This window comes from Mizuhopecten yessoensis, unplaced genomic scaffold, assembly GCF_002113885.1.
Source record: "Mizuhopecten yessoensis strain PY_sf001 unplaced genomic scaffold, ASM211388v2 scaffold716359, whole genome shotgun sequence".
In the NCBI taxonomy this organism is placed as follows: domain Eukaryota; kingdom Metazoa; phylum Mollusca; class Bivalvia; order Pectinida; family Pectinidae; genus Mizuhopecten; species Mizuhopecten yessoensis.
The window spans coordinates 1201610-1214430 of record NW_018480077.1 but is presented as its reverse complement, the minus strand read 5'-3'; the positions used below and the strand labels follow the sequence as shown (position 1 = coordinate 1214430).

Below are 12821 nucleotides of genomic sequence, written 5' to 3'. Positions count from 1 at the left end.
TTAATTATTTATTTTTTTGAAAAGATAACCTTGCTGTTGTTAACCCTGCGTGTCATATCTGTTGACTTAAACCTGCGATATAGTATTTGCACAGAGAAATGCATCAGTTACCTGGATCCATAATCATGATCTTAATAAATTAATCACAAAGCGTAACACTCATTGTCAGTTGCAGCATGTAAATGTTATTGGAAATCAATAATTTGTTTTAAAAAAAGACAAAAACAGACTAAGATGACTAACTTTGCTTTACTATCTCCGGCTAAGATGCAAAATGCAGATAGTTTACAAAACGAAACTAATTGCACCACTTTATCGACAAAAGTTTTGTTGAAAATTGCTAAATAACTGCATCTTAATACATTACAAAAAAATAATATATAAAAACAGAAACTGATACTAACTTTGAAGTGTCAACTTTGAAACAGTACGCGTGTGACATGTGTTTTGGGAAATCTTTCCCCTTCCCGAGTGTTTGGTTTCCTTGAGCTACCGACAAGGCGGTGTGGACCTTACATATACTGAGTGATTTCCACTAAATTGTAAGAAATTTGCTGGTTCATACTTATTCTTTGGAATGTAAAAAAGAAACACAATACCACAGCTTAAAAACATACTAGGACAAAATATATCGGAGTATAAACATACATCAACAAAACGTAAAATATTGTCAACAAATACGAACAAAATTATACCGCAGAGTCATTACGCAATGTAAAAATTACCAATAAAAATGAAATGCTAGAGGCAGTGATGAAGCAGTTAGGATAAGTACGCAATTACAGTCAGCCTTCGATTTTCACGTGTGTTTGAAGAGTAACATAAACAACTTCATTAAAATTGACACATTAACTGTTATATAATCAATAAGACGAGTACTTCATGAAACCGACAACATAATGCATGAACGAAAACAATAAGTACAAACCAACGTGATTTCTCCAATGTTTTCTACCAAGACGATAAAACCAATTTGTAAATAACAATTTGTTAAGTCCTTTTGGGCAGACCTGGTTAGCACTAGAACAAGTGACACCTATGTATTCCGCCGTCAGCTCTAGCTGTTAACAATGTTTTCTGATCGCAAATGTCTATCGACACGCCATATACTAGCAAAATGGATGAACAATTCACGTAAAATGAAAAGAGTGAAAGTGTTTATGTGGTTAGTCTGTTAGTAAAAATGTTATAAAGGTTTCGGAAAATATTTTCCCGTTATACTAGCATACATGCACACACAAAAATCAATATATGGTATAAATTGTTTCAACGTTTTGCTGTATACACTTTAATACTGAAAAAATCGTACAATTGATTTTGTGTAAACTTGTACCATTGCACTGATTACTGGTGAGGTTATCACCAACTCAGCAACCCCTGTGATGTTTGTGTTGCCTAACGATACCCTATCATGGATACCGCCTTCAGCTAGATTGTATGTAAATGTAGTTATTCCGTTGTAAATTGTCTTCATTTCTTTGTTAACTACGTTTGTGATTATTGGTGTAAGTTAATATTATGTATATGGTGGCTACAGTCAACGAGTAAACACGATTTGACAAATCCTGGAATGTGTTGAGATTTGCGAAGAAGACTTTCATGATGGAAGGCATCGAGACCAAAGGTTGAAACCAAATTATGATGATTACCTAAAACCTTCTCCAACATAGATTGAGGCTTGTGCATAGAAGATAATTGTAGTTAGTGGGTTTAAGGTCAACATGACTCATCTATCTAGATCTAGAAAATTGTGATAAATACACCAGGCATTAGAATAGCGGATCAACTGTGAAAAAAATGAATATTATTACAACATAGAAAAATTAAGAATGTTTTACAAAACTTACATTTAAAAAAAACAAAAAAAACCCACCCAATTATTGAAAATTTGCTTCCGGTCATTTGATTGCGAGAATCTCGAAACCATGTACTTGTATATACAAAATAGTAAATATTTATTAAACCACTGAACTTCTGAGCTGTATGCTAAATGTTTTGATTGAAATTATTGTGTTATCTGCTTCTTTTCTTTGCTTGTGAAAACGTATTTTTTTTCAATATCTACGGTTATATGTCGCAGTTGTTCAACATCCATGAGCTCGCTTTCACGATTTCTGAGATGGATGTCGAATGCTGACGGACAAGCTACAAAACAGGACTTCCAAAGAAGCGGATTAATGAAGACTTCATACAGTTTTGGTCACTACAATTTCATTTAAGATTTATTTTATTTTCCTTGTGCGACATGACTTTTTACGTTTTTGACGTCGCTGCCCCGTTCTCACTTTGAAGACGAGACATTGTAAGGATTTGACATTGACTTACACAGGAGGTCTCATCGACGAATAAGAAGACAGGGTTTCCAAATAGGAAGGTTAATGAAGGCCTGAATGTAATTTTCCTCTTTTTGTGTATTATTTTGCATTGATTTTATCGATTTTACATCCACTTATATGGTTCCTTACGGAATACATGGTCGGACTCTTCTTACACCTTTTTAAAGGCCTAAATGTATTTTTTCTCTTTTGTTTATCATTTTGCATTGGTTTTATCGATTTTACTTCCATTTATAGTTTTGTTCACACTTTTGTTCGTATTACTTGTCGAAATATGGTTCAGTGTTTCGATGATTCCCCCCCCCCCCCCCCCCCCCAAAAAAAAAACAGGCTTAGATATCCTGCCGTACGTTGGTTCTATTTGGCGTCAAATAAATTAGAATATCACAATAGTCCATCAAATCAACGAAAAAACATATGGTCATTATACAATTGCAAAAACAAAATATGTTGTCCAAACGGTAGTGAAATGGCAGACAAGGATGTCGACAGATACAAATAAAAAGTGAGTAATGCGGTTGGGTTTCAAAATAATAACCTAAGTAAAACCCACATTTATCACTTAATTTTAAATAATTTAATGTAAACCGTGAATAGGAGGATTGCCGACAGAAAACAGTCTTGTTACTTTTAAAGTCGATGCATTTTCGAATGGGAAGAATATATATATATATATAATTTAGAATAAAAACATAAATCTGTCAGATCTTCTGCTAGGCCTTTCTGCTTTCTATGGCTTCTTCAGGCGGATTGATATAATTTATATATAGCAACCATGACGGCCACATATAGTTCTGGAAAGGCTTTCCAATTCGGACTACTTTTGTTACGCCCATGAAGTTTTGTGGTCTCCATAATTCCTGTCATTTTTGTATATTGATTTTAATTCGAAATTTCATTGTCTTCGTAAATTGACAATGTGGTATGTCTTTTTCTGTTTAACTCTCAAACGAAATAACTAATTCCATCTTTTATAACGTGTAATTTTAAAAATTATGTTAGGTTCTGCATAGTAGTTTCAGTCTTGGCCGAATAATTTGTTACCTTGTTTTATACATTTGTGAATTCGTAACCTTATTTCATGCATTTGTGAATGCATAACCTTATTTCATACATTTGTGAATTCGTAACCTTATTTCATACATTTGTGAATTCGTAACCTTATTTCATACATTTGTGAATGCCTAACCTTATTTAATACATCTGTGAATTCGCAATCTTTTTTCATACATTTGTGAATTTGTTATCTTATTTCATACATTTGTGAATGCTTAACCTTATTTCATACATTTGTGAATTTATTTTATTTCACATATTTGTGAATTCGCAATTTTTTTTCATATATATTTTAATTTTAATTTTATTAATATACATTTGTGAATTCGTAACCTTTTCATGCAATTTGAATTTCTAACCTTATTTCATACAGTTGTGAAATCGTAACCTTGTCTTACATTTGTTAATTTGTTATCTTATTTCATACATTTTGAATTTCGAACCTTATTTCGTACATTTGTGAATTCGTAACCTTGTCATACATTTGTGAATTTGTTATCTTATTCCATACATTTGTGAATTCGGAGACTTATTTCATACATTTGTGAATGCTTAACCTTATTTCATACATTTGTGAATTTATTTTATTTCATACATTTGTGAATTCGTAACCTTATTTCATACATTTATAAATTCGTAACCTTAGTTCATACATTTGTGAATTCCTAACCATATTTCATGCATTTATGAATACATAACCTTATTTACTACATTTGTGAATTCGCAATTTTTTTTCTTACATTAGTGAATGTGTTATATTATTTCATACATTTGTGAATGCTTAACCTTATTTCATACATTTGTGAATTTATTTTATTTCACACATTTGTGAATTCGCAATCCTTTTTCATACATATTTTAATTTGTTATTTTATTAACATACATTTGTGAATTTTTAACCTTATCATACATTTTGAATTTATAACCTTATGTCATACATTTGTGAATTCGTAACCTTGGCATACATTTGTTAATTCGTAACCTTATTTCATACATTTGTGAATGCATAACCTTATTTAATACATTTGTGAATTCGCAATCTTTTTTCATACATTTGTGAATTCGTAACCTTATTTCATACATTTGTGAATGCCTAACCTTATTTAATACATCTGTGAATTCGCAATCTTTTTTCATACATTTGTGAATTTGTTATCTTATTTCATACATTTGTGAATGCTTAACCTTCTTTCATACATTTGTGAATTTATTTTATTTCACACATTTGTGAATTCGCAATTTTTTTCCATACATATTTTAATTTGTTATTTTATTAATACACATTTGTGAATTCGTAACCTTTTCATGCAATTTGAATTTCTAACCTTATTTCATAGTTGTGAAATCGTAACCTTGTCTTACATTTGTTAATTTGTTATCTTATTTCATACATTTTGAATTTCTAACCTTATGTCATACATTTGTGAATTTGTAACCTTATCATACATTTGTGAATTTGTTATCTTATTCCATACATTTGTGAATTCGTAGCCTTATTTCATACATTTGTGAATTCGTAACCTTATTTCATACATTTATGAATTCGTAACCTTAGTTCATACGTTTGTGAATTTGTTATCTTATTCCATACATTTTTGAATTCGTAGCCTTATTTCATACATTTGTGAATGCATAACCTTATTTCATTCATTTGTGAATTTATTTTATTTCATACATTTGTGAATTCGCAACCTTATATTTGTGAATTCGTAGCCTTATTTCATACATTTGTGAATTCGTAACCTTATTTCATACATTTATGAATTCGTAACCTTAGTTCATACATTTGTGAATTCCTAACCATATTTCATGCATTTATGAATACATAACCTTATTTACTACATTTGTGAATTCGCATTTTTTTCTTCTTACATTAGTGAATGTGTTATATTATTTCATACATTTGTGAATGCTTAACCTTCTTTCATACATTTGTGAATTTATTTTATTTCACACATTTGTGAATTCGCAATTTTTTTTCATACATATTTTAATTTGTTATTTTATTAATATACATTTGTGAATTCGTAACCTTTTCATGCAATTTGAATTTCTAACCTTATTTCATACAGTTGTGAAATCGTAACCTTGTCTTACATTTGTTAATTTGTTATCTTATTTCATACGTTTGTGAATGCTTAACCTTCTTTCATACATTTGTGAATTTATTTTATTTCACACATTTGTGAATTCGCAATCCTTTTTCATACATATTTTAATTTGTTATTTTATTAACATACATTTGTGAATTCTTAACCTTATCATACATTTTGAATTTCTAACCTTATGTCATACATTTGTGAATTCGTAACCTTGGCATACATTTGTTAATTTGTTATCTTATTTCATACATTTGTGAATTCGTAACCTTATTTCATATATTTGTGAATTTTTTATCTTATTTCATACATTTGTGAATTCGTAGCCTTATTTCATACATTTGTGAATACATAACCTTATTTCATACATTTGTGAATTATCATACATACCTTATCATACATTTGTGAATTTGTTATCTTATTGCATACATTTGTGAATTCGTAACCTTATTTCATACATTTGTGAATGCATAACCTTATTTCATGCATTTGTGAATTTATTTTATTTCATACATTTGTGAATTCGCAACCTTATTTCATACATTTGTGAATTCGTAACCTTACACATTTTGAATTTGTAACCTTATTTCATACACTTGTGAATTCGTAACCTTGTCATACGTTTGTTAATTTGTTATCTTATTTCATACACTTGTGAATTCGTAACCTTATCATACCTTTTGAATTTCTAACCTTATTTCATACATTTGTGAATTCGTAACCTTATTTCATATATTTGTGATTTTTTTTATCTTATATCATACATTTGTGAATTTGTAACCTTATCCTACATTTGTGAATTTGTTATCTTATTTCATACATTTGTGAATTCGTAGCCTTATTTCAAACATTTGTGAATGCATAACCTTATTTCATACATTTGTGAATTTGTAACCTTATCACACATTTGTGAATTTGTTATCTTATTGCATACATTTGTGAATTCGTAGCCTTATTTCATACATTTGTGAATGCATAACCTTATTTCATACATTTGTGAATTTATTTTATTTCATACATTTGTGAATTCGCAACCTTATTTCACACATTTGTGAATTCGTAACCTTATCATACGTTTGTTAATTTGTTATCTTATTTCATACATTTGTGAATTCGTAACCTTATCATACATTTTGAATTTCTAACCTTATTTCATACATTTGTGAATTCGTAACCTTGTCATACATTTGTGAATTCGTAACCATATTTCATATATTTGTGATTTTTTTTTAATCTTATATCATACATTTGTGAATTTGTAACCTTATCATACATTTGTGAATTTGTAACCTTATTTCGAATATTTATGGCACCTCCTGTTGTCAGTGTCACTGTTTCTATAACCGTGATTCTGTATTTCTTAGAAAGAAGTTATATTGATGAAAAGAGAAACGTTTCAAACAGATACATCAAAAGAGTATTTATTTTCCGTCCTGAAAAAAACACCATACAAAACAATATTTATATATACAATCAAATACCATATAAGTCATTTTTTACTCTGAATTACTTTAAAGAAATATCAAAAATAACAACTTATGGTGTCGTCAAACTTAACAATTATCTTCATACTGGTAAAAAGTGATGGTTTTAATCACTATTTACAGACAGTAATTGGATGAACACGATGTAGTAAATGTAAAACTTGACGATATATGACACAGAAATGCAACAATAGTTTTGATATTTGCCTCATCCTACTACCCTTGTCATGTATATTATTAGAAAGAAGATTTAGTTAAAACGAAAAATTATATATTTAACTTATCCTAAAATATATATTGTAGTTCAAAAAGTAATGCGACTGTTACATACATCTGAACTCTTGTGAATAGACTTACTTTCCACAGTAGAAATTCTGTTATTTCTGTTAAATTATGTGTCACATCAACTTGAATTCGTGGACATTGTTAATATCATGCTGTCAGAATCACTTTTATTTCCATCTCGAAATCAGGGAGATTTCCTTTGTTTGCATTAATTCTCACAACTTTATGAATGACTTTTGTTGCGGCTATAACAATTTGCACTCTTTATGAAGTCTTTTGCCAGGGACAGTATTTCATAGACACGTAGCAGTGAATCTGCACTTGAATGAAATAAATGAACAGCAAAAAGCACTATGCTATATAGAGAAACATCAGCTCCAGGCATTGAGATTCATACACAAACCTGATTGGACGTGGTAAGTACGACATCAATTTGGTTAGACACTTAATAAGCTTATACACCATTTCTTAATCTTAAAAAAGTCATCCAGACACGGGAAAACTCTTAATGCAGATTGAGAATGGAGTTCTTGACCGTTTGGCTGGAGTCAGCAGTGACCAGATTTTGATTATTTTTTAATTATGTGCGTTATAAATAACATTTTGCGTACAACAGATAAAAATTTACGAAACCTAAATGGAAAATGCTGGGTGTCCAAAGATAAATATAAAGTGAAACCTTGTTTGTCCCAACAAAAAAACCTTCCAAGTAGATGGAACAGCAACACAGTTTAGTTCCAGACATAGTGTTTTCTGTACCATTAGTATCCAGAAAAAAACAATGTTCCAGTTAACACTGGCACAAGAAAACCATGGGACTAGCAAAACTGACACAAACAGCAGTTAAAAAGGTAGCACTTTTTGGCTTTTTTTTATACCACAAACCAGGAAGAATTCTACAAGATTCCGTTTTCATCTGTCTTCAGTTGTGGCTGAAACACAACTTCACATGTGATGACTGACTTATACAATTAGAATTGTGTATTTACATTTTCTGGATTCTGATTAATGCAAGAATGTTGGTGAGTGACACAACCTGTTAGAATAATAGTCAATAGATAAACGAACATGATATATGACATATGAATGTGTCCGACAGGTTAGTCAGAAGATAATTCGTTCTGTAGTCCTTACAGTGAAACTACAGTGGACCTATACAGATAATTTGGAAAACCTGGATATACAGAAATATAAATGAATCTGTCCTGTTCACTACAATTAGTATACATATGGTATTTTAATGTGATGAGCTGAGATTTTGCTGATACAGTTACAACTTCTCTGAAAACTTCCCTGCTTTTAGTCTTTATTTCTTGTTTTCTTTGAGATCATGCACTGTTTATGGTGAGCACTGTCATATATCTTGCTATTGTGATGATTAACATCAGAGATACTGTTTGGCCAGGGAACGAAGGAATTTGCGTTTCCTCATCTGTACAGCCCTCTGTACAATATCCTCCGGGTTGTTGCTGTTCAAGTCTATCTGGCTGAGTGCCTTCATCTAAAACAGAAATGAAAATTTAATGGAAACTTGAAATTACTAAGAGATTTGTAGGAAAGGAAAACAGAGTTACTGCCCTTTAACTTCTATAATTACATTTTGCCTGAAGAATAAAAAGATTTAAAGCTATTTTCCAGTATCAAAATTTGTCTATCAATTCCATCAGTGAAGGAACACTAACAAGCCTCATAGTCCTGGTATTAAGTCTCATACTTATCATGGTGGCATTTGATGAATATTGTACCACAATGAGATTGCTCCATATATTCTGTCTTTTCGTATTGTAGAGTTATCTTCTCTTGTGAACAGGTATTGATTGTAACGTCATTGGTTTGTGTGAGAAAATTACGTTGTTTTCTCAAAAATTGATGACTTTTCTCTCACAAACCAATGACGTAACAATCAATACCTGCTCACAAGAGAAGATAACTCTGCAATACGCAAAGATGGAATTGTATTGTTATTTTTCATATTTAATGCATAATAACAGAGAAGTTGGTACATACAGCTGCCTGTCTCTTCTCTACCTCTCCCCTTCTTGTGTGTAGATCTAGGAGGAGTCAAGGTGACACAACATACCAGTAGAGATCAAAATGTCATAGAAGTCAGATTTGAAAGTTGTTAAAAGGTCACAATAAACTCAGCATAGGTAATCAGACCACAGAACAGATACAACAATAATTGAATCAGGTCACAGAATTTTGAAACAAAGTCACAAGGTAACTTACATCAACCACAGGAAAAGGGTCACCATATTTCTAATAAAGGTCAAAGTTTATGTTTACTTAAGATATGAAAGGATACGGACAAGAAACTCGAGAATGCTGATATCCCAGACACAGGGGTAGTAGGAGTCCATCGCGTCATACACATTCTTTTCCTGGAGTCCCTTAAACGCTGTGGTGTAGTCCACCTCGTCCAGGAACTGACACAGCACTGCCACCTACAAATTATCAAAGGTCTATGTATACATCTAAGGATATATGCTACCGTAAATTAATATACCAATGATTAATTAAATCAGTAATCCTCCTTTCTGCAAATAAATGCATGCATTTGATCCTATGTAATACATCTGTTTAATGTGATATTGATTAATTACCTAGGCTCATTTAACTATTCAGAACAGATACTTTCCTGAGTTATCAGAGAAAAACTCTTTGGGAAAGAAAGGTGGGTATTTTAGTTAGGTAGCATATATCCTTAACTACAAGATAATGACCATTAGTTAAGTTACTTACTGTAGTTCCTACTGAAGCTAAGATTTAGGTTTGATTCTAAGGGAGTTTTCTTTTAAAAATCAGGGCCAGAATTAATTAGGGCAACAGTTTTAATAAACCATAAGGTCTAATAGAGGAGCCGATAAAAAAAGTATCCACTGAAAGGGTTCAGTGTTTGACTGTGTGGACAGCTGGACTGGACGTGTACTTTACCTGAGTATGACACTGGAGATAGGTACAACACTTGACCATCCTCCTGTAGACCTGTAATTAAATAATTATCAAGGTATCACTGACTTCTAATCTTTCTTGATACTGCAATTTCTTGTTGTTTTGCCTCCATTTGTTCAGTAAAACATACATTATCAATGGGTTTGGCAATACATTAAGGGTTAAGCAAAGGAATTGTTAAGAAAAAAGGAAAATGGGCGTATTTAGAGTTTATAGTATAAATACTCCTGTCATTGATGTGTGTGAGAATAGTGGGCAGGATCAATAATGTAAATCCCACTGTCCGAGACAGGTGTATGGGAGAAGCGAGTATGGTACAGTATGTAAGTTTCTCTATCAGCAGCATGTATATGGAAGAACTTAGTATGCTTGTTTGTTTGTTTGTTTGTTTTATAAACAAAACATATCATATCGCTGTTGAAAATGTCCCCCTAAGTCAATTTGTACATGAATTTATACAAGGTGAGGTAATTCCACAATCACTGACATGACTTGTAATATATACCTGGTCCTCATATATACTTTTGGGTACAGCACTAGAGAAGAAGTCTGAGGCCACCACACCAGCCTCCATATAATACTTCATAGCAGGAGAGAACTGGTTGTTGGCTGAAACACAAACAAAACAAATTCAGTACCTTCAATGATTAATCATTCAACTGTTACAGATTTGTTCGGTCTTCTGTAAAACAATTTTGACAATATTTGAAATGCAATGTACTTATTATCAATACCACATTAAGAAAGGACAGGGTACTGGAAAATACCCCTCATCAATTTCTGTTTATTCCAAATACATGTTTGCATATAACAATAAATTTGGCACAAATGAAATAGTTAAACTGCAGCTGCTATGAGGTAAACACTATCTAAACAATTATTTTAAGACACCACTAGTTAGAGTTCTAACAGACTTTTCCATCCATGCCTCTCAGCCTACACCATCATTCAAATACTTCTGAATACCCTAAGACTTTCTGTCCATCCAGGACTGGTACTGTACCTACTGAAGTGTATGTCAGCCTGGGTACGGAGCCAGGAGGGTTGGGCCGGGTTCACACAGAGGACATGCTGCATTAATACAGACAGGACTGGTACTGTACCTACCGAAGTGTATGTCAGCCTGGGTACTGAGCCAGGAGGGTTGGGCCGGGTTCACACGGAGGACATGCTGCATTAATACAGACAGGACTGGTACTGTACCTACCGAAGTGTATGTCAGCCTGGGTTCGGAGCCAGGAGGGTTGGGCCGGGTTCACACGGAGGACATGCTGCATTAATACTGACAGGGCTTCTTCCACTGCTTCACCATTGATCAACGAGGAACTGGTTTGTTAAGTAGATAAATAATAAACATGTTTAAAACTGAATGTGCACCCGTGCACAGGCTTTCCAATTCCACCTCACAATCAGAGAGCTTCTAAAAGGAACATTCATATCAATAACAGCTTTAATTCAGGTTTTGTGTTTGTTTGTTGCTAGTTTATGTAAGTAACACTTTACTTTTAATCCAAAATGACACATTGTGTAACAACACAACGCTATTTTAAAACTCAAAAGAGAACTGATACATTTTCATAAGATTTTTTATTTGTTTTGTAGCAAGCAGTTCACCACCAATTTAATTCAGTAGTAAAGCAAAATCACTAGAGGCCAATCTTGACTGGCCATTCTATATAGAGGTCAAATCAGAAAAAGACATAATTCCATTCACGCCTGTGAAATAGTAATCCTGTTAAAGGATTTAAAATTCATTACACAAACTCAATATCTTGATAATAACTTACTTGCTCAATGTAGTAGGCCATAGGGCTATGTAGTCACTAGAAATTTCACAAGATATATCATCCTGGAAATGAAAACAGGAAAACAGAATAACAGTGAGACAACAATTATTCAGACTGAAGCAAAAACCTAAGGCACTTAATGATTGTATACACATGCATAATATCACAGTAGAACATTTATAATTGACCCTTGCAATTTATTGTGGAACTGCAACACATTGGTTTGCAAATGCACATTGTTGCAGTCCCACAGGTAGAATGAGAAATCTATATGATTCTGATCATGAAGAAATCTTATCCCGACACTTAAAATAATTTTCAGGTGCAATTCCTGTTTAATCAATTAAAAACACCTTATATTTCTAAATTCTGAATCCAAGGTATCTTGGTGAGTAAGGTGTAACTGTACATATAGATATCTAGGAAAGTGAGGGAGATTCACATGACATTTACTCACCCTCAATATGTTGTAGTACTTTGTTATAACAGATATCAGCACAGACAGAACGCTTGGCTCCTGAACAGCAATACAAATGTATCAATATAGCTATCACAAACACTGTTAATATGGATGAATGCTAACGAACACCTGTTCATACCAGTATTATTTACAATCTTGTTCAATTATTTCAAAAACAATTTTTCACACAATACATACATTCTTATATTTTAAACAGTATACAGCATAGATTTAAACTTCGATCTCTCAAATTTCCAGTTTTATTTTCTGTTCATTATTTTCTGGTCGCTGACATGGATTTCAAGTTATTCTGTTACATTTTATTTCAGCTCTGTTAATTTGAATTCCCCATTAATCTAAAA

The 12821-nt window shown here is 32.1% G+C and overlaps 1 protein-coding gene across 2 annotated transcripts in view; it reads right to left on the bottom strand.

Annotated features, from left to right (window-relative positions):
* Positions 1 to 6896: 6896 nt before the first annotated feature.
* Positions 6897 to 12821, bottom strand: part of LOC110443779 (integrator complex subunit 8-like) — a 35618-nt gene continuing 29693 nt past the window's right edge. For both annotated transcript variants that reach the window (XM_021488187.1, XM_021488188.1), the window contains 8 exons: positions 12457 to 12516; positions 12000 to 12061; positions 11420 to 11538; positions 10718 to 10821; positions 10195 to 10245; positions 9566 to 9704; positions 9268 to 9311; positions 6897 to 8761 (listed from right to left, as the gene is read on the bottom strand). In XM_021488187.1, the coding sequence (XP_021343862.1) occupies positions 8645 to 8761; positions 9268 to 9311; positions 9566 to 9704; positions 10195 to 10245; positions 10718 to 10821; positions 11420 to 11538; positions 12000 to 12061; positions 12457 to 12516 (696 nt within the window). In that variant the 3' untranslated portion in view covers positions 6897 to 8644. The remainder of the gene's footprint in view (positions 8762 to 9267; positions 9312 to 9565; positions 9705 to 10194; positions 10246 to 10717; positions 10822 to 11419; positions 11539 to 11999; positions 12062 to 12456; positions 12517 to 12821) is intronic.